General features: G+C 40.6%; 1 protein-coding gene across 2 annotated transcripts in view; it reads right to left on the reverse strand.

Moving 5' to 3' along the window:
- Window positions 1-2,456: 2,456 nt before the first annotated feature.
- CPQ (carboxypeptidase Q) overlaps window positions 2,457-25,957 on the reverse strand; it is a 138,467-nt gene continuing 114,966 nt past the window's right edge. Inside the window, exon 7 of one of the 2 annotated variants that reach the window (XM_050892132.1) lies at window positions 2,457-2,972. In XM_050892132.1, the coding sequence (XP_050748089.1) occupies window positions 2,812-2,972 (161 nt within the window). In that variant the 3' untranslated portion in view covers window positions 2,457-2,811. The remainder of the gene's footprint in view (window positions 2,973-25,957) is intronic. The other variant, XM_050892131.1, reaches the window with a different exon arrangement.

Below are 25,957 nucleotides of genomic sequence, written 5' to 3' on the forward strand. Positions count from 1 at the left end.
GAAAATGTTTATTTGAAATTTAAATTTTTTACATATATTTAAATACTACTGCCGTTTTTTCAACTCTCAGCTCACAGATCTTTGCAGGCAAAAAGCAATCTAGTCCAAAGCTGGTAGTGTTCTATTTTATCGGAGGGAAATGTACACATGGTCCCTTTATCTTAGAACGTCGTCAAAATACTTATGAAAAGCACAGATTTATGGTAGCTGACCCTGACAATAACAGTAATATAAATCATATCCCCAGCTATTACTTTCTCAACTAAAGTTGAGAAAGATTCTCAAAGATCAAAGGCAGCATGCCAGTGGAAAGGAAAGTTATGTTGGCTTACCTGGATTGCTTCAGAAGTGCTCTTGAACTGAAAATTGACCAACCAATATATGTTTAATTGCCACCAATTGAAACAGCGTAACTGCTACACTGAGCAGGGATAAAGATGAGCTATTGCACAGAAGGTACAAAATCCCACTGGGAAAGGAAAGAAATTTATCAGCATCTCTTAGTTTATGGAAATTTTTGAGAGACGTACATCTGAACAGGCAGGTTCAGGACAGCACTGTGAACAGCTGAACTTCTAGGTCTGAGCACTATTACAGATGAGACAAAAAAGAACGGGTGAATCAAAAAGACAATGTCTTATTTTAATGAAATCTGTTTTTACTTGTAAAATAAATCTTTGTTTTTCAATTTGAGAACTAAAATATTTTTAATTTCACTATTTCTATAAAAATAAGATGGCAATTTTGTTTTTTGAACTTTTTTTTCAAAATCCACTCTGCAAACCTTCTCTCTAGAACTGTGTATCTGAAGTTGATGTGAAGGTTAAGTTTTCTTCAGGGGCATCACAGTCTTAATTTTTACAGCCTATCTTATGTAGCCTGGGAGCCAACAAGCACATCTTGGGATGTGCTGTGGCGCGACGTGCATCCTGCAGCTTTCTTCTCATCTGCAGAAAGTATTCTTGACTCCAGAGATTCTCCATTTGACTTGAGGCAACAGAGAAAAACACAAATAAACCCCGTTTCCAAGTGAGCACAGGTTAAGATTTGTAACAATAAATGTAACTTCACGGAAAACCCTTCTGAATCTCTGATGTACAAAGTGGCATACCTTGAGGGAAAAAGATGCGGAACGCAGTTCAGGAAACAGTCAGTAATATTCTGTGAAGGTCAAAAGGCTGGATTTAGAGACAGCTGAGGATCTGTCAGTGGTGAGCACCACCAGCTATGCTCTTGTCAAGTAAATCAGAAAGAAGCAGCATAGGCATCATGCCTTGAAAGCAGAGGAAATTTTTGCTAACTTTATTTCAATACTGTCTCTTTAAAAAGAAAGAGCAGAGTATCTCCAGGCAGCTTTTATGTTCCTGAAATGATCTGGAGGGAAAATTGAAATATTTAATAGATTTGATGCAAAATCGCTATTATCATGGTAAACAGATATCATGGTTATTAATTCTATAAAAATGAATGGCTCGTCACTCAGCTATTGCTCAACTACAGAACTGATTAACAGCACCAGAGACTGCCTGACATTTGGTTTAATACTCCGTGTTGTTTGTTACGTTAGTTGTTTGGTATTGATTATATTGCAGCAGTTATTCACATCAGTAAGTTTGCTTGTTGTAAAATTTAAAAGCACAAACAAGGATCATGTCACAAAGAAATGAGCGGAAATCATATGCCTTAAAATATTCCCGTTATATCTTCTCTACAGATGCCCCTGAAACTCATCTGAATATTCATAATCTTTGAGCAGGAAAAAAACCCAAAACCAAAACCCAACAAAGTATACAAGAATCAAATTCCCAGATTAATTCCTCCATCAAAGTGCATATGTACCAGCATCCTCTCACCCAGCTTCCAGCAGGGGAGAGCATCCCAGCAAGAGAGGGGCAGCTGGGAATGGCTTCAGGAGCCTGAATCAAAATCTGCTCTTACACTTCGTTTGGATATCAGCTGGCAGGTAGTGAAGGTCACAAATCACAGCTGTGATGCCGCTTCTGAAACATCATGGCATTTCAGAGAAAAACTGCCATACGAAATTCTCTGCATGTCACTACAGCTAGTCTTCCATCAGAAAGAAAAGGACACGCACAGCTTTCCACAGGGAGGTGCCCGAAGAAACACAGGAGATCTGGGAGTCCTGTGGCTGGCTTCCTATCCTCTGTGTCCTGGTTTATCTGAGTCTTGCATGAAGCAACCTTTAGTAAGATTTAACAGCGGGAGCTGAATGAACTTTTAAAAGCCCTATTATTTTAGCGTTTTGACCATTATTTGACCATTTTACCATATATTACCATTAAACCACCCAAGATTAATTTGTCCTATAACCTGAAAACTGTATAGAAACTACAGTATTATCTTAAGAGAGTAAAAAGAAAGGGCTGTTTTATTAATAGTACATCATTCTAATGCATAGAGCGAAAGACAGAAAACAAACCCATAAACGTGTACACTAACTCAACACATTAATTATTCTGATACAACAAATTTATTTGGTATATTTTTCCTGCTGCACAGGATCACTTTGCATACAAATGGTTATTATATCATAGACAAAGAGGTATCATACCTTCATCAGAAATTTAAAAAGTACTTAAAAGAAGAAATTTTAAGTGAAAATCACAAATGGAAGATATCAAAACAGCAAAAAGAAACAGGAATGTGTAAAAGAGCATGTGCTTTGATGAAACAGACATAATAATGCACAAAATCAGGCTGAAAACCAGAATTTCCCACAGCTGTAGACCACATGCATTAGTGGACTCACATCTTTACTGAAGAACAGAAATCTTCTTTCTTGCTGTTTTATTACCTTGGCAACATCTCCTCCATGTCAGCAATTACATAGGAGACAACAGTCCAAACAGCAGCACAGAGATTCATCTGGTTTGGATCCTGAACTGTCATCGTGTCCCCTTGAGAATGATGAAACCAGAAGTATTTACTGAGGTCATCACGCAAGCTGGCACCTACAGAGAAAAACGGGCAATATTCCATTATAGGAATACAAATATTTAAAGAGGAATATAAACTTGAATCCATTCCTGGGCTGTTTATGATTAAATCCACATGCAACTGTATAAAGTTCCATATAATAACTGCACAGAGCTGTGGCATGTGCAGTTTGTAGGTTTTAGGTTAATTGATTTGAGTGAGCATGAGGCAGCAAAAATTCACACCGGGGAAAAGCCAACCTTCCCCTGGGAGACTCGTTTCCTCAGCAACAGTATACATCCATTTTCCTTGAAGACTACCAGAGTCCAAGCAGGAAGATCCCTACAGTAACCCCACAAGCGGCAGCGCTTCCTCCATTCTTCATCCCACTGCTCTGATGATGAGTTACAACTGAGTTATGGATCCTCTCCTTGCTGTTATTTGTGTTGGGGAACGCTTTGGAATTTGCTTCTGCTTTTGAGCCTCTGTTCATCAGAAGGACGTGCTGTTTTAGAGCAGTTTTCCAGATAACCTGGGGTAACCCAGATAGCCCAGGACTACATTACCCTCGCAGTCAGGAGTCCTCATCAGCTGGGGCAGAAGCAAGCTGGGTGAAACCACGGTTCTTCCCGTTCAGGAACAGCTGACTCTCTCTAGAGGCACACGGGCAGGGAAAGGACTGCTCTGCCCCAAGCCAGGCGGGCTCAGGGAGCACAAATAATGCCGGTGAGGCATCACGCAAAGCCCCAAGGCAGCCCAAAGCCAAGAGGAGCTGGAGAAGCTGCCACCCCAGCAGGCGCTGCAGCGGAGACGCCGGCGGGGGATTATCACCCTGGCCATCCTCTGCCTGGTCCAGTCCCCACTGACCCTCTCTGACCCCCTGTCCCCTTGCAATTTCTTCTCTCCCAGTTCATTACCTCTGCCTCTTCTTCTCCGGTTTTATCAGCCTACATCTGCTTTGTTTTAATCTCAACAACCCTTCCATCATTAACAGAATTCCACTCCAAATTTTGAAAATAAGTATATGTGATATTTTCCCCCACCACACTGATTCACTCCTTTGTGTTGATTCCCTTGGCCTGCCCGCTGATCAGGGCTAGGAGGCGCACAGCTCCCAGGGTAGCACCCACCTAGCACAACAGGACCCCCTCCTCGCTTGGTCATCAAACCCAGAGAACAAGCACTGATGTGACTTCACAAGTAAGAGCTATGGGCCCCAGGTGGAAACACAGACTGAGGCTACTCCTACCATGCCAAGTAAGACAGAAAAAAACCAGGATTGTTTGATTATAAAGATGAAGTAAATAAATTATTCATATATTTATTTACACGCAGTGGAAATCAGTATCAGATGATGAGGGCTTTGATAAACTCATGTGTGCTCATAAGACTTACTGTTATGATTTTTCTTGGTTTCCCTGAGATGCCTGAAGCGTTTGAAGAGAAAGAAAGCAAAATTTCTCACAGCGTAACTATACATTCCTATAATACACATCTTTTGATCACTCGTATAGTATATTCAGGAGAGTCCAGCTCTCACTGTGGTTAACAGGCCTGTTTCTATTGCTGTAATGGGGACTGACTTGGACTGCTTGTTTCACTGCTATTTTAGAGAGAAGGAATAGAAAGGTAATGCATTTTATAATTCCATCCAAGATGAAGATCCCTTCATAAGAGAGATGATACGCAGAAAGACCAAATGCTGTAGCATATGGTTATACGGTATTGTGATTGATTTTATTTTAAGAGGCTCTTCTTGCTCTTAAGAGACTTGTTTGCTACTGACTTGAAGCAATGCAATCCCACAGAAGTCACTGGGTAGGTTACAGGTGCTGAATTATGTTCCAATAATTTTAGCATTGAATTTATGTCAACTCATATTCACTTTTAAAATTTGATTCTGAATTCTTTTAAATATATACAACCGTAAAAGAGTTGAACAATGATAAATTCTTTAACTGACAGACTCCTGCACTACAGACACATTACAAGTTAAGCCAGTGAGGCAAACCCATTACAATTTTTGAACACTTTTGTAAGACTCAAGACAAAAGTTGTTTGCCTGGAATTTGTTGTAGACATTTCACTAATCACAGTAACTACGGATTTACAGAGTAGCATTTTATCTTGTGAATGGAACAAGGATAAACACCCTTTGCTTTGTAATGTTTAACTCCTTGAAATGCTGAAACAGATTTTTTTCTCTAAATTGATTTTAAAAATCAGAAAATGATCTGACTTTGGCATCAAGCAATTACTGTGCAAGAAACATCAGTGTGTGTCAGTAGAGAGAATATTGAAGGGTTCCTAAACTGGCCGTGCTGTCTCTTTCATGTCTTGGGCAAGCATTGAAGTCAGTGACCTGTAAACATCTTGTGAGACTAAGGAAAAGACCCTAAGAAAGCAGTTTTATCCTATGTAATTAGAAACAAAAGTGAAAATCCATGTTCTTGGCTTTGAGCACAAGAACAGTTTACAGCCGAGGGCCTCACGCAAGCCTCTAGACATGAAACACCCTGGGGCACAGATATGACTGCAAGCAATTTTCATGTCTCCTGCTCCAAACTTGAGGCTCCTCCATGTTGATGTTAGCTGCCCGGAGATATTTATGGCTTCCAGAGGTCGCCAGTAAATGCATCCAGGACTGAGATCAACCCCTGCAGATGACCATGACGAGGGAAGTTCTGCCGGGCTCCGCAGACTGCAGTCATGTTGGGTTACCTAAATAAAGTCCGTGGGATCCTCCAGCCCCTTTTCTAAAAAACTAACAGAAGAAGCAATGCTGTGAGCACAAGCAGCCATACTACAGAAGGGAGGGGCAGGGAGAGAAGAATCCTGCATAACGCTTCAAACAGTGAGGTTTCAAAGCATGTGAGCTGGCTGACTGTACTGTATCCTCGATAGCCACTGAATTATTAACCCTTCTCAAACAAAATCTGCCTGAAAGCCAAACATGCCACTTCCAGAAGCTTGAAAGAAACTGGAAAAATTCACCTAGATAAAAGTTTTAAAACTCCAGTTGCTAACCATTTTGTTCTTTCACTTAAAATTGATCTAAGGGTTGGGTTTTGTTTTTTTTTTATTATGTAACATTTCCCTCAGGAACAACAGCCAGTAACAAATGGATGTTTATTTTTGCCAGCTACATAAGCTAGCAGTCAAGTAAAACAGATGAGTAGCCATGTCTCATAGACCTATAAATTATTCACCCATCTCCATGCTAGCTACCTAGAAAGGGGATAGTACACAGCCTTACAAGAGTCTGAAAGGTCTAATTAAGTACTTAAAAATCGTCAGATGGCAGGTGTTATGTAGGTATGTATCACATATTTAATTCTGATTTCCAGGTGGAACCAATACTCAAACAGAAGAACAAGCGACGGGCTGGGTGCTCCACTGCCACGTTTTATGCACTTTGCTGCATTCCTGTGTTTGCAGAGCAAGAACACCCATAAAGAAAAAGGGGATGTTTGGCAAACAACCCTCTTTAATTGTCCTTTTTCAGTCTGTTCACATTCACAGTGATGCAAATCACATGAGGAACACTGCTAGCCAATAAGGAAATCAGTGAGAAACTGCTTCTAGCTGGATGTAGTAGGTGTTGTGGCATGAAAACAGGGAAAGTTAAAAACTGCTGCCAAAAATGCTTATTTGAATGCATAAAAAACACTGGAAATTAAAAACTGAAAATAATTAATCATTTACAGCTTCAATAAGATAATATATAGGTAATTCATAGTTCCATTACAAAGTGGCAGGAAACCCTCTTTAGTACAGTGGTGCAGTTCAGTTACCTAACGGCAGCTATCTAGTGCCACTTGTGATCCCCCAGGTGCCTGGTGGGACCTGTTGACATGGGTCTGACGGAGGGACCAGAGAAGATATATCTCATGTTTGGAGCAGCTGCTGGGGCCAAGCAGTCCCCTATTCAGTAGCACGACTTGTGTGTTTCAGGAACTTAAAGCAGGGTTCTCCGTGTTACAATGAGGCATCACCTCACTTGCCCTTTGTAGGAAATAGTTGCGTAAGTAGGGTCAGAGGCAAACACTCAGAAATGCCTCTAACTTCTCAGGTTGGGCTTTCTGGTTTCTTTGTTGTGGAGGTTGCGGGTTTTTATTTTGTATTGTTTTTTTGCTTTCGACTCCTTCTGAGCTCGTTTCCTTATACTTGACCTATTAGTGAGTCTGCACGCTGAGCAGGCTGCAGATGAAACCGATTTTGTCCTCAGGTTATAGAGCAAGGCAGCGCTCGCCAAACAGATCAACTTACTCCATAAATGTAATAATTTTAAAAATTTGCACAACCAGCATATGCTTTTGTGTGATCAAATGCCTGTTGAAAACCCAAATTGCACTGGGGGGTTTGGTGTGATACTGGTATCATCTGAGCTGACAAAATCATTAATCACAGGGGTACCCTTAGCACAGCAGGCAGGTGTCCTGTGATCAAATTCAGCTCCTAGGAAACACACTGCTCCTAGGTATTGCAGGTCAGCTACACACAGTTCAACCAGTCTCTCAAATATAAATACTATTTACCCCTTCTCCCTTCCCCAAGTGCTGCACCTTCTTTTAAGACTTGCCATCTTCCAAGCTTTGCCACCAAGCCCAAGTGTTTGAATCAATTCACTGTCATGCAGTTGTGAGAAAAATAAGGCAACAGTATAAAACTGCACCAAAGCAGCCCATTGCTTTTTGTTTTATTAATGTGAATTACCAGAAGCAACAACCAAACATAACAACTATTGTCTGTCAACCTTTTGCTGCTACTGTTGCCAACCCTGCCATCCTCTCCACGTGCCCTGTTTGTGACTTGCTCGAGCTACTGTCACGAACATGCCATCAGGACCTTGTTTCCTAGCCCCAGATAGTGGCTACCTCGTGGAGCAGCAGTAAGATACGCCACCTCCTGTGCCACTGCACTGGGGCACCATCTCCACAAATGGCATCTCTCCATCTACCCATCTGGAGCTCCTTACTGGGGTCCAGCACAGGACCACTAAGATGATTAGGGACTGGAGCATCTTTCATACGAAGAAAGGCTGAGAAAGCTGGGGCTGGTTAGCCTGGAGAAGAGATCTGTATAAATACTAGATGGGAGGGAATGAAGAAGAGGGAGCCAGGCTCTCCTCTGTAGTGCCCACTGACAGGACTAGAGACAATCACCACAAATCAAACTACGTGAAATCCCATCTGAACACCAGAAAACACTTTTTTACCGAAAGGGTGGTCAAACACTGGGACAGGTTGCCCAGAGAGGCTGTGGAGTCTCCATCCTTGGAGATATTCAAAACCTGACTGGACATGGTCCTGGGCAACCTGCTGCAGCTGACCCTGCTTGAGCAGGGCATTTGGACTAGATGAGCTCAAGAGGTGCCTGCCAACCTCAACCATTCTGTGGGAGTCTCTAACCCATGGTGCCATTTCCTTGGCTGATTCAGACATCTCTTATAACTGACACACCATAAACAAATTCTTCAATTCAAGCTCATTCATCTCTTGAACTCATTTCATGAGTCTCTGCATAACCAGCTATTTCATACACGTTTGATGCACTGCATAAGGCAGGTAAAAGCAGCTGTTTTGGTAGTTGATACTGACAATGCATTTTTAGTAATCAGCTGTGTAAGAGTATCTTGATGAAAATCCACACACACATTAAGGAATTCTGAAAAACAGCCCATCCCTTCTAGCTTCTGATCTCAGCATGAAATGGACAATGTGAATATTAATCAGCTGATGGCCAGAATAGTTACCTGCCTTACAACATGTCCACATTAAACACCAATTCTTCACACATTAATAAACTGTCTGCCACATTTTTTTCTTGCCAACTTCAGATGATGCGATGCTGCTATTGACCTAAAAGGATGAATGAACCACAAAATGAATGATGAGTGTGTCAATGATGACCACTGCTTCTTGTCAATCACCGTCAGGCACTACTGCCTTCATATGCACTGCTGTGATAAGTCATCATTAGATTTAAACTCTATTGCCAGATATTTAAGCATTAAAATTATTGTCATTTGTGCAAACAATGACTGGGAAATTAGTTATTGATTATCAGAATGATTACAAAGGCAGTTTCCATAAAACACAGATATCTTCAAGGGCGAAAGCATATAGTAACTCCAGAGTATTTTTTCAGTGTAAAAGATTTTGCATTATATTCCTCTCTATATTTTCTTTCTTTTCTTCTTTATATCCCAAATAGCATTTAATTGCCAAAGGAAGCCAAATGTGAGTCTTGAAGTCAGTACATGTTTGCTGTACAGCCCTATCAATGACTTCCCAGTTGTCTTTGCTTTCAAGTAAACTTCACAACACAACCATTCCATGAAACTTTCAAATATGATGGGAAATTCCCCACTGTTTGTATAACCTCTCTTGGGTGTGCTGGGTCTTCAATATTACAGTTACATCTTTGGGATACTGACCTCTACATGTATATTGCCATATATAGTGAAGTTAATATGCTAATGAATTACAACAATGTATAACTTTTTTAGGTTTCATTTTACAGTAGTCCCTAGGGGAGCTGACAACTGCCACTCCACTATTTTACACAGTATATATACCTCTCCAAATAAAAAAGAGTCCAGCTCAGAAGAACATACACTCCAAAGAGACAAGAGGGACTGCAGGATGAGAGAGGCATGCAGAGATGAGATGGCACATTCATTTTCTCACAGCAGCTGAGAAAGGAATAGATGCCAGACATCTGAGCCTAGGCCAGTGCCCTGTTGAGCAAGCTGTACTACCTCCTAACAGCAAAATGGAAATGCCTTAACAAGGGGTATTTTGCTCAATGTTTCCAAAAGTTTATGAAGCTAAAAGAAAGGCTTTGCAAGATAACATCTATCTATCTCTTGCATCTTCCAAGTACCTGTGTGTTTGAGCTTCATCACCCTGTCAGGACAAATCTGCATACTATCAAAAAGGTACTGATTGTAGTAAGATGTCAACACAAACACCTAATCTGAAACCTTATTTTTATTTCTGCAGTGATTTTCCTGGCTACAAAAGACAGATTCCTTTTTTTCCCATCTGTTAAAGATTGCTTTTGTTTCCTGCGTTTTCCTTAAGAAACAAGAAAAACTCCTTTACTTCATTATCAAGTTTATTCCAATCTTGGACCTTTTTAATGCCAATGACACTATTCAGGAATGTACTAAAAAACTACAATGCCTTGGAAATAAAGCAAGACCTGATGAAATATATATGTCCTTTTCCTTCACATCAGGTACTTAGAAATAGGAAAAAAGAGGCAAAGGGACACATCACAATCTTCTGTGCAGTTAAAAACTGCTATGTACTAGAAAAGCATAAGTACTGAAGATAAGAGCATTCTCCTCACACCAGAGTGCTAACTCAGCTTTGTGCTCCTACACACCCTACGAAATGGGGATGTGGGGGTACACATATGTCCATACAGTAACAGAATCTATAGCCTTTCACTTCTCATAGCTGGAGCATTGCTGCCCCAGACATTTTGAAAGGTCAAAACTGCAGGGCAGAGGTGGGGAGACACATGATTTTTCCCTCAAAGGATATGTGTCGAAGAGCTACCAAAGAAAAAACAGATAAAAGATATGAACAGGAACATAATTTCTTATTCTATTTTTTATTTTCATTTTGTGTCTTTCTAAAACCCGGCAAAGTCACAAATCTTAAGTGGTCAGGAATTAAATCTGCTGCAACGGTAGTTCTGTTTGGGATGGGTTGGCTGGAAGGCTCCCCCCATGCCACAGCATCCCCATTGCTGCAAGCCCCGTGGAGCGCTTGGCTGCTTGGGCTAGATGTTGCACAGACGTTTTGTGAGCTGCCCTTGCTTAATTGCAGTCTTCAGAACTATTACTGTAATGAAAACCCAATTATTGCAGACATGTATTGCATGTATTTTGGTGCACATATTAACCTCTTCTTTTGTGGGATAACCTGTAGTTGATAGCTGGCTTTAATGCCAATTATTTCATTATCCATTTTTCAAGTAAGCAGAGGCAATGGAGAGTGCTAATGCTGTTTAGTGGGGCGCTGACAGCATTAGTTCTCCTGTCATTTAGTCTCAAATGATGAAATTACAGGCTAAGTTGCTGGAGTTTCATGGCTACAGACACTGAAATAGTTTCCAGTACAGAGCTTATAAATAACATCAGAAGCCCTGCTGTTTCACCTCCTGAGTCATTCTCTCAAAAGTCTTTAAAATTCATGATTCAAACAACAAGGCAGAGGGAAAGCTTTCAGTCGGTTGTTTCAGTGGCTAATTAAATGAGACTACAATGTAAGGGAGACAATATGAAGTGTGCATTATTTCTTGTTTTGCTTAATGCATTTGAGAATTAATCCTCTGGATACACTAAACAGACTAAATTACAGCTCAGGATTATCACAGTTACTTTTGCAACGCATTAACCTTTCACTCATTGTGGCAGAGGACCGGTGACAGCTGGGGATTCAGTCTAAACTTGCATGAAATCCTGTGAAATGAGGTCTCAGGGAAGGAAGCAATTCTACTCCATAGAGCACAGGTTGACTAGACTCTAAAATAATATCCTAAACAGCCCTTGACTGGGAAAAAAAAAAAAACAAACCAAACAAACAGATGAAGCTTCAACAGCAAAAGGCACTGGAAACTCTTCCTCCACTCATCCACCTCCTGTCTTAAATCAGCAAGGCTCTTTTTTAAAAAAAAGAAAATAAAAGGGTGAGTCTTCCTAGCTGTCACTGCCCAAACATGACCCCACACTTGCAGGCTGGCTACCTGGGATAGAGAGATCCTCCACAGGCTCACTAATCCCATTTTTGAACCTAGTTACACCTCTGCCCGCCACAGCTCCCTGTGGCAATGCACGGTGTGCCTGAGCATTTCACGTGGGCGTGCTACGGTTCTCGCTTCGTGAGCTGTAGTAGTACCACCTTGCCTTTCTCCGTTCACCTTCTTCACAGCATTGACAGCTTAATACACTTTTATCACACCCTAACTCAGCAGCTTGTTCCCAAGCTGAAGAGTCTTCCTCATACAGAAACTATTTAATATCTCTGAGGATGTAGGCGGCTGGTGACTCTTCTCCTCCCTTTTCTAATGGTGTTTCACCGTTCCTGAGATGAGAAGCCCAATACTGCCTGCAAACGCCAGCGTCTGAATGGACTCGTGATGTGACTGCAGCACACCACAACACATTACCTATGGATGCTTTCTGTTTCTTCTCTCTTCCTTCCCCAACTGCACAAAACACTGTGTTTTTTACCATCCCTGGGTATTGAGTTGACAGTTTTGGACAATTATCCACAGTGATTCCCAGATCATTCTTGAATGTATCTTGTTGTCGTGTATGCATAGCACATACACTGCATTACTCTGCATTTATTGACACAACAATGTTGCTGGCCGTTGTATTGCTTAGGCATTTTCTACTATAAGATTACTGTCACATTTTCACAGTCAGCATCGGTTTTGATATGAAAAATTTGAAGTAGTCAACATCAAATTTTGCCAACTTGCTATTCTTGCTATTGACTCCCTTTGCAGATAACATGGAGTTTTGTGAACATCCAAAGTGCCAAAAAAAGGTGGCTGGGCAGCCTAATAAAGCCTTTCTCCATTATGAAGACTGACAATTTATTTCTACCTTCTTTTAATCAGGTATTACTCTGCAAGAGGAAAATACCTCTTATCTCACAGTAGCTTATTTTTCTAAAGGTGTTTGATCCAGGAGCTTTTGAAGACTCAACTGTACTTTGCTGACCAGATCCAGCTACAAAAATGGTTATAAACTTCTCTGAAAAAGCCCTGCTAGATTGGTAAGGCATGACTTCTTTCTTCAAAAGCTACACAGACTCTTCCATTACTTTTGTATTTTCTGTCTTTGAAGCCTTTCTCTTGGCTCTGTGACCACCCTGGTTCAGTGATTCACAGATCTCTATTTAGGGGATTCCCTACTTAGGGCATTTCAATTTAGAAGGGTTATATACCTGTATTAGATGTCTGTATATGTATGTATATATTGTGCATAATTTAATACAGTTTATTTCATTTGTGCTTTCCTTAAAATGAGGTATATGGCTACATATATTATGTAGAGACTACTTAACAAAGTTGATAGTTTTAAAATTGGTTGTTGGATTTATAAATCTTTTACATTTTGCATTTTCTTTTAAATATCGTGTAAGAGGTATGAAAGTCATTGCAAAAATTGGCAATTTCTCTAATCTGGAATTCTTTTTCATGTATTTGTTTATGCCTCAGCTCAGCAAAGCAGTTGAAGTTTGAGCATGTGATTTATTTTAATGCCATTAAGCTTTAAATGTCAAACATGAGGGTCAAGTTAAGACGGGGACCCATGTAAACGATCTTTCCTAACCAAATGCATTTCTGTATGTCTCTCTACTCTCTGTATAACTGCACCATGTGGCTGATGTTATAAACTTGCTTAGAAACCCAGAGTATTGAAGTGCTTTCTTCACTGTCCTCTGCTCACCAAAGAGCTTCCTGCTAATGCCCAGGGGTAGACCCTTGCTCCACCCTGTGCCAACAGCTTCCAAACCACCCCAGAAATTCAGTGGAAACAGGCACCCCCTGGACGGTTTGAAGGTCAGATGTGGGGAGTGGGAACCGTGAAAATGACCCATGTATCAGGGTTTTGAGCAGCATTTCTGTTTGCAGTAACTGTTTGCATTCATTTACACTTTCAATCTGTTCAAGAAGCTTCCTTGTATTTTATAATCAACAGAGCTATTTCCTAAGCCAAACTCGCAATCCAATTTAATGCAAGCCTTTAGGTCTGCTTTCCCAGCAGGCGCTGGAGATTGAGAGGAAACGTGCAGGTTTCCATTGAAGTTCCCTTCGGGCTCTAACCTCCCCTCCTAGATACAATCACAACTGGATGTTTAATCACAAAGTTCCTGTAGGGCCCTCCCCAGCAGGTAGCCGACTCCTAGAAATGCCAATATTCATAGGACCCAACTAAGCAGAGCTCTCTTCTGCCCAGATGGTGAACAAAGCCTGTTAATGACCATTCTGCTGCTTAACTAGTCATGAAAAAAACAAATGGTCACCCTACTTTAAGTAAAACACATCCTAAGCACACTACAAGTCTGTTATATTTTGTATCTCATAAACAGCAACTGCATTTATACAACCACACCAACAGGATGAGCAATGGTTTTTACTGTCTCTTTACTGTCAGACCCCATTGAGACTATCAAACTCTTCAAGGTCATGGTGGATTTTAGATGTAGGACCATTAGACAAGGCTGGAAGAATACTATGGCTACGATAATAAAATATCCTTCAAAATATCTGTGGTTACTTCGATTAATGCATACTTGAGTTTTAAACCAGTATAAGTTATTTCCTAATAAATGTTAGCTGCTTCAGATACTGGTGATGAAATACCTCTTTCATTTGATCTACAAACCAGTGTATATTTAACTAGTTCATTATTAATAGAAAAACAGTAGAGGTACTTGAAACAAAGTTCAGATCTGAACTTATTGCAAGGTTCAGGGCTGTTCAGATCTGAGTCATTTCTGAAACAAAGCTGTAGTAATCCTCTCCACTCTGGTCTACAGATCACGTTGTCCCACGGGCTGTGAACACAAAGTAGCAGGAAGGAAAATAAGCAATTCTAACAATTCAATGTTCTTAAGCAATAAATTGCATATTTTTGTCAGCAAAGCTGCAAAGAAACAAGATACTTTAACAAAAAAAACCAAAGAAGGTACAGTGAAGACACCTGCTGCAACACTGTTGTTCGCAATCTCAGAATCTTTCTGTTTTAATGTTTCATGAAATTACATGGGGCCCCATTCGGAAAAGAAAAGGGGAAATTAAAGGATTTCTGTCCTTTAATGGAGGGGAGGACAGAAATTCCTCACACCTGCTCTGACTCTGCAGTGTATCAGTAACTGTATGTGGGCTCTGGCTAATCCACACAGCAGAATGAATCCTAGAAGAAGACAGAGTAAATAGAGCAATGTCTCTAACTAGCATGATTCTTCCAACCTGTAAATTTGAGTTGCTGTGACAGCTATTTTGCCATGGTGCAAACACAGTGAGTGACTTGTCAAAATGCAAATATATTAAGAGTGAAACAGAAGTCATACAAGCTTAGAAAGAACACTAAGAGAAGCTGACAATTAATTTTAAGTTGAAAGGTTTTAACCTGCTTGCTTTCAGCAACAGAATCTCAGTCCTACCAGTAAGTGCAAATAGCATTTGCCTTAAAGATAGGCTTACTGCATTCTCTGTATTACCATGCACAGAACATGCTGTTTTCTTATAAATTTGAGGGTTTTTTGTTTTCATGCAAATTAAATCGATATGGGCGAAGGCCCCATTTAAAACATGGAAAGCAAAGACTGGTTGGGTGAAACTTTACAGAAGCAGAACAAGGCACCAGCGTGTCCAGCTGCCCCGAATGCCGAGCTGTGAGTGTAGCTTTGAAAATCCTCCTCCAGATGCCATCTATCTCCATCGCAATCATATTTTTGCACAAATCAAGGATCAATACATATTTTTCACCATTTGGGAATAAAAATGTCCAAGGCCCCATTTTAAATTATATGCTTATGTTGCTCAGTGCAGCTTTTAGAGAAATTTCATGAGCAGCTCCAAATGGCACAACGTTTTACACATGATGCAACAAATGTTGATAATTTGATAACAGTGACCAGGCTCTACGCAATACAAAGCAAACAAACCTCTATTAGTTTAAACACTCCCTACCATCCTTCTGATATATTATGCCCATGCTAAAACTTAGAGCAGTGCTTATAGCTGTATAAATTGAAGCCATTTCGATTTGGATTTAGTCAAAGAAATGAAGCACAAGCACCCTCTTGTAAAGCTGTTTATGGTGCTACATTCAAACACCACCTATAGACTAATGCAAAGGGGGAAAAGAGCCAGTGATGACGATTGTTAGCAGCCTAGAGCAAGATTATTACCGAATGATTATAATTATTTTAATAGAGGGAAGCTAGAATTTAATACATTCCTTCAAAAAAATCTTAATCTCTGCATTGGTATGCTTGCCTTTTGTAGGAGAAAGACATTCTCCCCAAATGCAAGTTTTCATAACCAGAATCCCATTTGAGAGGCACTCAGGGCATTAAACCCAGAATAGATGGATTTAGATCTCTATCGTCATCAGCACGCCTTCCTTTTGATTACTGTACTAATATACACTTCTCAAATCAATTAAAATGTTTCCTATACTACATTCATCATTAAGAGAAGTCTGAGAATATAGATAAATCTTACAGTCTATCAAAAAGTTCAAAATACTCAGGTTTCATTGGAAAAGAGTAGATATGACCATTGGTTCCTTTCAAATACATAAATTGAAGACTTTTTTTACACAGCAAACACGTACATGTACATATACATGTACATGTACATATACATATACATATACCAACCCACACATAATTTAAAACCTTTCAGGAGCCAAACGTGCACTTGCTAAATAGAATGGCATGCTATAAACTCAAAGGACTGCAGTGACTACTCAGTCAAACTGGAATTAAAGGTCTTACCTAAAAATAACATCTGAATGAAAAATTTTTACACCCTGGCCAATATTTATTTTACTTTTACATCCTCGCTTTAAAACTGACAGGCATTTGATAGTAAAAAAAGAAAAAAGAGGACGATTTTTCTCTCTTTAAGATCCATTGTTGCAAAATAGTCTTGCATGATTATTGGTTGAATAGTTTCCATTTCCCACTCCTACAAGGACTGACACAGAAGAAGAAAAACTGGCAGGTCTCATTAGTCCTGGGTAGCCCAATCTTAGCCTTAGCTAGTATCAGATTCCTCAGAAGAGGTGAAAAAAAAGCACCACCTTTTCAGAAATGCAGCCATTGAAATCAGAATGCATTGAGTGAAGAAGGGAAAACTTTCCCCTGTCACATATTCTTTTCAGGGTCAAAAAATAGACAAGTGAGATTTTAAATAAGTAACTCATTCCAGGTAAGTACAGTCAAATTGTTCCCAGGCTGACAGACTGCCATCACGTCCCACCGCTGCCAGCAGGGTCCACAGCTGTGACTCCAAAGGTGGCTCTGAGTTTGGAAAAACATGGTGTAGCAGAGAAGGCAATAATAATTACTTCAATAATTAGATTCTGTCTTCTGCTGCGTATCGAGAGCCCAAGGCTTATCTGGAATTACACAAGGCACCCAGAGTGCCTTTACAGCTATCTATTTTAGTGACTGGAGCAGCCAAATATCCTCTTCTTGAAACAGTGGAAGAGCAATCACAGTTTTTCCTGTCTCAATGAATTTAAAATGCACTGCAAATCAAAAAGAAAAAGAGAACAACCAGAGAAAAGCAGCAAAAAGCATGGAATAATGCTATCCACAACGGGGACATGTATGCAATACTGCCTGATTTTTTTGCTGCAGAAAGGATGCTCTACACCTAAAACAGGGAGGCAGATGTTTTTGCCCAGGTAATCCGTAAGGAGGGCTGAGAGAGGGGCCCAAGCCACAACTTGCACAGCTCGGGGAGGTGAAGCCAAGACACAGCTGGATGGGGAGGACCGACACAAGACACAGGCGAAGCAGCGATCCTGCCTGTTTCCATAGAGGCAGGAGAGCTGGCTCAGCAAGCAGCAGCTCTCATGCCTGTTAAATTATTACAGGAGTGTTTCTTAGCACTCTCTTAGCTCAGGCCCCATGGACCCCGCACAGTCCCTTCCCTCTTGCTCTCTAATTAGAAACTTGAAGTCATTACTTGGGCCAAGAGATAGTGAAATGAAATTGTCACTAGGTTGAGTATACCGAGTGAAAAAGTTTTTAAAGATACCAAAATAATGTTCTCAAAAACACTGCACCATGTCTCAAAATCATTTTACCATTTCCTGGCAGCTACTTGTCTGACCGAAAGAGAGGAGCTGCATGGAAAAGAAGAAAGCAAACAAATGACATTTTTAACTGTGTGATGATCCCTTCTTTCCCCCAAGCATTCTGAAATAAAAGACATAAATGCAGAGCACTTGGAGGCTTCAACAGCATCCAATGCATGTGCTTTTAATCATGACTGCACATGAACATCTGCCCTAAAATCTAGCCAGCAGGTTTTGGTGGACAAGAAAAGTACCCATAGTAATTAGGAACTAAAGGAAGAGGCAGGCAGACTAATTAACTTTCCTCAATGCTTTCCATTTAGCACATCCTAGGGATTTAAAATTAAAGACGTGTGTAATTTGGGATGTTTTCAAGATTAAGAGGTCTAAAACCTGTCGATTAGTTTTAGCTGCACAATGAAATCTGTTTCTTAGCTAGAAGTTAGAAGGGCTAAAATTGTTCCGGCCAAGAAAACAAGCTGCTGCAGCAGAGTGTCGAAGCCCTGACACATTCAGCCTGTGGTCCTCGCACTTCAGCACAGCAAGCGAGCGCAAGCTGCCCTATCAGACCCGATCTCCTTCATGCTGCTGGCGGTTACAAGCTCGAGAGTAATGGTTGCTGGAAAGCTAACAACAATTTTCAAGGCTGGCAGTGGCACTTCTGTGCAAACAGCTTAGGAACCTCCCTAGCCCTTTTGCATGGGGAAAAAAAGCACCCCAAGAACTAACCTAGGTTTTGCCAAAACTGGGAATTTTAGCTGTTAGTGGCCATTTATTTCTGCAGCTTTCTGCGTACAGGCTGTGAACAGAGATGACAAAACAAGAATGCACTATGGCTTGCTTGAAACCATTATAGACTGTGTAGATGCATACTGCAGCCTGCAGGACTGCTGCCTGTTTCTCCAGGGGCTGCTACTAATGCAAGGGCCCAGGTCAGTCTGCGAGATGCACCAGTTAAAGCCTGAGTGCAAGAAAAACAACTGCCCAGCCTTCAGCAGTATTTTTCTAAAGACTTCTTTTGGTGACATCTGTAGCACGTACACGGGGCCTTAATTCTGCTCTGAAATACAAATGAAAAGACACTCAACAACTTTTTTTTTAATTTCAAACCCATTCAGCTTATTTCAGAGTCTCTGTAATTCGTAAGTGAAGGGCTGCTGCTGCAATGTCTCATCTGCTTGCAGATTCAGTCAGTATTTTTAAAGCACAGAGCAGAAGTAATACGCAAGGAGTCAATAATGATCATTGGTATCATTAATATTTCCTGATTATCTCTGGCCTAAATCTGGAAACCAACTAAAAGATGCTTTCATTTGAGAGCAGCTAGCCTGGAAAGCTGAAAGCCTAAGAGTCCACACATCTCTACCCCAGCCACTTCACCTTCCCTCTCCCCTCTCCCTTCCGATCTGCTTTACACTGCCTTTCAGCTCGGGCCAAGTGCTGCAGCGGGAAGCCGCAGGCACCTGGCTGCAGGATGAGGGCCTTGGATTTATATTACGCAGAAACAAAGACTCAAAGGAACGACTGCATCATAATTTACATCTAACACTTTAAATAACATGCAGAACATTCCTGCATCTAAAAGGCCACTGACTGTAAAGAGTACTGTGAGCCTGGTTACCTGGATTATTTAGCACTATTTAGACTACATGCAGACTAGCGCTACTTAGAACATAAAAACAGCTGAACTGGGAAAAAAAACAAAGGTTCAGCCAGCCTGCTACCCTCTCTCTTGTAGCAGCCAATGTTGTGAGAAAGAATGGGAGAAACAGGGTCTCTTCCTTCAGTATACCTGTCCAGCCATCAACAGATTAGGGACTTTCTGAATAGGAACTTGCATTCATATCACTGTGTTGGACAGCCTTTGCTGGACCCTTCTCCCATGCAGTAGTCCATCCTTTTTAAATTTATGTTTGAGCCTGGTCTCCAAAACATCTTGTGGTGCTGATTTCCTCCATTCAATTATCCATTGTCCAGAGAAGTGTGTCTTTTTGTCTTAAGTCTGTTCTCTGGTTAGTGTTGATGCTCTGATCCTCTGATTATATTATAAAAGCTGAATTGTTATTCTCTATAATATAATAGAGCACTATCTATAATGTAATATTATAGAGGATAACTATTCATCTTTTCTGTGCTGTTCATGTATGTCTCTCATGTACTTTTCATTTTTCTTTCCAGAGATGATGATAGTTTTGTTGGTGGCTTCCACCTTAAGTCATGATGGGACAATCTGATAAAACCTGGAACTAGCCCTGTTCGTGTCTGCATCAAACGCCAGAGAGTAGCTTGTACAGTATAAAGATTGGTTTGCTTTGATTAAACTGTAATTTGTAACCCATATTACCTTGCTGCAGTAATACACAATGCAAAGAACTGCAGTTTCATGGAATCCTCAAGACAGGCAGACAACGAAAGGCAGAGCTAGAAAAAGCTGGGCTTTTCATTTTGTAGCAAATGACACAATTCTGCTTTTCTCTTTTTCCAACTCAAATGAAAATAAAAGGCACCCCAAACTTTTCTCACAAAGTGAAATAAAACAGTAAAATCAAGTACTCCAATCATGCACATTTTCTTGATTTAATACATATGGGAAATAAAAACCTTAAAAAATTAGTTTCGATCATTGCTCTAAATTTTAACTAAATGTTTATTCTTAGTGGAACTCACCATTCTGTTTTCTATTCTAATTTCATCAGAATAGATCTTGTTTATACAAATTAACATTTCTCAATATCTTTCTTTCCTTAAAGACTTAGAGAGCTAATCTACCTACAGAAACTACTTCTGCAATGCATGCTAACTACGAAGAAACCCCAAAACATACACCTAGGATCAATGCTTTTAATGTCAGGCAAAAAAGCACTGTGATCTCCAGATGCTACCAGAATATGGTATGGTCCAGCACCTCAGTCTGTGTCCTCAGTATACATGATGGCTCCCTTTGAACTAACTTTCTGATCCTATAAAACATGTATAAAAGTTCAAAGTTATGTTAATCACTAAGGACACCTCAAGAGATAAAAAAAATGATGTATATTATAAGGTTGAGCCAAACTGGATGGACAGTGTACTCAGGGAATGAAAAATGGAAGGATGTATAGAGTGGGGCACCACAGGGGTCTGAGGCTATTTCGTATTTTCATTATACACCAAAATGATGGAGTAGAGTCTTCCTACGCTAAGAGATGGCACTAACCAGGGACATATAGCAGGGACACTGAGAGCACGATGAGAATTTGTTAAGTGATCTTCACTAACAAGATACTTGAAAAAAAAACCCAGGAAGATGATCAGTACGGGCAAGTATAAACTACTACACCAAGAAAGGAAAAAATCAACTTCACATAAAAACCTGCTGCGAGAGGAAAGAAATAACCATGTCTCTGGTTTCATAATGGAAAGAAAAGAGAGCTAATGCACTTAAATTGCAGCAGGAAAGACTTAGGTTAGATACTAGAAAAACCTCCCTAAGCACTAAGAATAGCACTGGGACAGACCAGCTGGTCTGTAATGTTTCCATCATAGTAAGTCTTCAAGAACAGCATAAACAAATGTGAAAGAAATGACACAGGCATTGGCGAGACCGTGTTGGAACAGAGGATGTTTAGAGGCTCTCTAGAGACCTTCTTGCCAGCTCTGTGGTTCTTTGAAATCTCGTCTGTTTGTATGGATTTCTGAAATAGCTCCTTAACAGACTACAGATCTTCTTTCTCTGGTGCTTGACTTGACCCATGGCTACAGCCAAGTTTGGCCTGTGAGGCAGAGGGAAATTCAGGATCACCATTCCAAGTGAACCTTGCATGCAGCATTAAACTAGACATCAAACTTCTGGAGTAACCTTGTTGCATTTTACGAACAGTCTAGAAATAAGAACTTTACATCAGAAACATGTCCTGCTCCTAAGTACTTCACATGAACTGCAATGCATGTGCGTGTGGAAAATAGTGCTAAAAGTCCTTCCTGTAGAAGTTTCCCGTTTAGGGAGTACAAGGCATAAAATTTTTTGAAAATCACTTCTGTGACTTCACCGGTGCTAAGTTTGGTTTTCGTTTCTTCACATCTGTCTGCTCAGAGATGGGCAACTGAGCGCTGATGTTTCTCAGCCTGCTCCCAGCACCTTCCACTGTGCCTTGGTTGTTGTTGCTGTGGGTTTGGATTTGGGGAGGGAGGGAAGCAGGCAGGCAATCCAGACAACCCTTGTTTAGGTAAAACCACTTTACTTTAGGATTCTTCACAATTATCTCTGTCCCCAGATAATTTTAGTTTTTCTGTCTCGTATCTCTAATTTACTTTTGTAAGTTGCTTCCAGTAGCTTCCAGCCGGTGAGGTGTTTGTACGTTACACATCCCTGAGGGAATTCAGGATAGCTGTAAAATGCCAATACTCTAAACCCTCATGTCTCTGCTTGTAGGGATGGAGAGTCTACCCTTTGAGGAACCAAGCTGCTCAACTTCTTTCCCCTCCACAATGCCACATTAATGGTTTTCAACTGCTTCCAATTTTAAAATCCATAAACATTTTCTAACACATGGATGATCCCAACCAACAACAGATGGATAATCAAGGCCACTGACAACAAACTTGCTCTCTTCTTAGTAGCAGACAAAGTTGTACGTTTTTAGGAGTAATCCACAATCCCTCAGGAGTTTGGAGACCAGCGTCTGAAAATCCCTGCTTTCAGCTATTTCTTTACTTTAGCTTTCTTTAAAAACAGCAGCAACAACTACAAAAATTCTGCTGTCCCAGAAGGTCATTGCTCAGGTTTAATATAGTTAATAGAACTGAACTGTTTTAAAATCCAGTTTAGCCAGCTAAGCAACAGGAAAAGGGCCCATTTTCTTTGGTGGATTTCCAAGCCCTACATGGTGATTGAGACAGCGCTCTGGCACTGGCACTGCAAACAGTCGAGAGCTGTGGACAGACTGGCCCTGATGGATAATAATTCTTAATTAGGTTTTCTGGCTATTTGGATGGAGAATTTGAATAAACTGCTGCTCATGTTGAGGTGCATGCTTTGTTCTTGCAGACGGATTTGTTTACATGTCCCTAAAATACATTTGTAGGAAGCTCTTTCCACATACGCTGCTATTTTCTTTTACATTTGATCAGGTAAAGCTGCTCTTGTGCTAAATAAATGCAAGGTCTGATGATTCCAGCAGAAGACGGACCAGCTTATTTAGGAAGGTATTGAAGACTCCTTCCTCGTTATCGCACCTTACAGACAAAAATGTAGCTCCTCAGCACCCCTCACGTAACTGCTATCATTAGGGAAACTGAGGAAGCATAAATTGTTCAGTGATGATGGCAGCTGATGTCAGAGCTGGAACAGTAACCCCGTACCTTCTCTCTTGCACTCCTACGCAGCCCACGATCCTTTCTTGAGGATTTCCCACTACAAAATACAAACGTATATTCAGTTTCTTTCACATTTAAGTGTTTTTCTGTGGTCTATTCCATGGCTGAATTGACTGGAATTATTGCATGAAAACACATATAATGTCACTGAGAAGAGAAATATCTGGGAAAAAAATTGGTGCTCAATAAATTCTGCTCTTCAGAAATTCAGTAGCGCTGTAGACCAAATCTGTAGAATCAGTTTTGAAGACAAACAGTTAGATGGGTTCCCATTCTGAAGTTTATAAATGTTAACGAAGTCCTGGAGGGACTGCCACTGAAATAATTTTGAACTTGCTCCTTTGAGGAAGACGTCTCTATAAATGATTTCTGAGCTTTATATTTGTTCAGCTAGGTCTGCTATCAAAAGCATTCTTCAGAAGTCTCAGACATTTACACCTAAAATGTCACCTGCAAATGAATGCATGATGTGTTTGGTGCTTAAGGAAGGGACGAGTTTTCTGAGTAATATCTAAAGCTCTGTCACTAAAAAGCTTTCTGATCCTGAATCAAAAACATACTTGGTTCAAACCTCCAATGATGTGCCCTGCACAGTCAGTCAAGATGTTTTTACAGCCTCCTTTCCATGTAAAAGTTTTAGATTGCTTGGGAACAAATGGTGTGGAAGTGCCATATTATTCACTATGATGTTAGCTATAATGAGTAACAAAAGAATAGTAAGAAAGTAATCGCTGTGGTTTAAACTTTAAAGTAACTCTCAGGTCTCTGCCTGGCAGCAGAGTTGGGGAGAAGGGGGAACAGGTACTACTCAAGGTATAGGAAGATGAAATTAGGGATTGTTTAAGTAAATGGGGCAAGTACAAATTAATGGTACTGGATGGGCTGCATGAGGGAGCTGGCCAATGCCACTGAGAGGTTGCTTTCTATCATCTCAGAAAAGTTGTGGCAATCAGGGGAAGTCCCCAATGACTGAAAAAAGGCAAGTGTTGTGCCTGTTGTAAAATAAAAAGCAGCAGGATCCAGAGAACTATAAGCCAGACAAACTAACCTCAGTCCCCAGGAAAACTATGGACTGGAGGGGTGGAATAAAAGTGGGTGCAAAACTGACCAGACCGCTGGGCTCAAAGGGTAGCCATCAACAGTTTTAGGTCTAACTGGTGGCTGGTTACGAGCGGTGTGACCCTCAGGGGTCAATGCCAGGCCAGTACCCTTTGCATCTTCAGCAATGACCCAGACAACAAGGATGGCCTGCCTCTTCACTAAATTTGTGGAAGGAGCAGTTGTGTATGCTGGAAGGCAGAGCTTCTGTTCAGAGCGCTCAAAATCCAGGAGTGGCTTGACAAGAACCTCAGAAAATCCAGCAAAGACAAAACCGAAGTCCTGTACTGGACCAGGACAACCCACTGCAACAGCACGGGCTGGAGGTGCACTAGCAGGGCAGCAGCTCTGCAGAAGAGGACCTGCAGGCCCTGCTGGACAAGAGGCACCAGTGAGACCTTGTGGCAATGAAGGTAACGCATGGGCTACATTAGCAATAGGGCAGCCAACAGGTCCAAGGAAGTGGTTTTTTCTAAATATTGCATCTTCTTTTGGGACTCCAGTACAAGAAAGCTGTGAACAAAGTGGACAGAGTGGACTCACACTAACATAATCACCCTGGCTGGATGATCAGCTTGTTCTCATCATTCTTTATCATTCCAATAGCAATTACATCAGCTGTGTTTTGTTGTAATTTTACACTTGATTCCAAACCACCAATGGAAACTCTGAATAGTTGAGGATGCACCAAGCCCTGAAGAATCCTATTAGAAACACTCATCATATGACTTCATATAGGAAACTACTTGGAGAGCTTGCAAACCAGACCTTAATCCATTTAACCTGTGTCCCTCCCATCAAGAGCAGCTTACACGTGGTCTTCCTGGAATGCTACTGAATGGTTTATTTTTTTATCCAGTTTTCAATACTGATGCCATTACAGTTTGTTTTCCAGGAATGAAATCCACGAATCCACAGGTATTTCTGCTGTTGTTCCTAACAGACATTCTGGATCATTACACATTTGGTGAGAAATCTCCTAACATTTCCACTATGAATGCGTCTTTATTTTTCACACAGTCAAATTCCAAAAAGGTAAAAAAAAAAAAAAAAAGTGGAGAGAAACACATTTAACTTTCACACTTTTCCATTGGCAAACACTTTCCACCTCCAACTTCCTTACAGAACACAAATTAAACCCTTTATTTTTTTCTATTTACTTCATTATTTGCACGAGCTTCAGTGAAGTCGGGGACAGTTCTAGGAATAAGGCTTAACTAACTTGTACTTCCAAACTGCATATTTAACATGTTAACACTGAGCTCTGTGTGTTAATGTAGGACACTTGGTTTTTTAGGATCAACAAATGGCAAATGCTTGCATATGAAAAAGAATATTCCCACCCACAGAAACAGAATTCAGCTTTCCTACGCAGCAAACAATAGAGAATTAACATGCCTCTCAGAGGCACAGCCAGAATAAAAACAACCACACTCCAAATCCAAATGAGATTCTCAGTTAGGTACTTTCAGTGTTTCTTTTCTGAGACAGAGCATATTCTCCTGCTAACAAGGTGAGTGGCAGGAGCAAATTTATTGATGATTTTTGAAACGTTTAGGAAATTTGTGTGCTTAGAGAAGGAACCTATTTAATAACAGGGTCTTTTACGCCAATCCACTTCATGTAATTTTTTGAAGAGTAAGCATCTAAAAGTAAGGAAAAAACTGAACCTTAGTGATATTCACAGAAGGAAGAGTGACAAAATATCTTTAA

The sequence above is a fragment of the Gymnogyps californianus genome, chromosome 2 (genome assembly GCF_018139145.2).
Source record: "Gymnogyps californianus isolate 813 chromosome 2, ASM1813914v2, whole genome shotgun sequence".
NCBI classification, from domain to species: domain Eukaryota; kingdom Metazoa; phylum Chordata; class Aves; order Accipitriformes; family Cathartidae; genus Gymnogyps; species Gymnogyps californianus.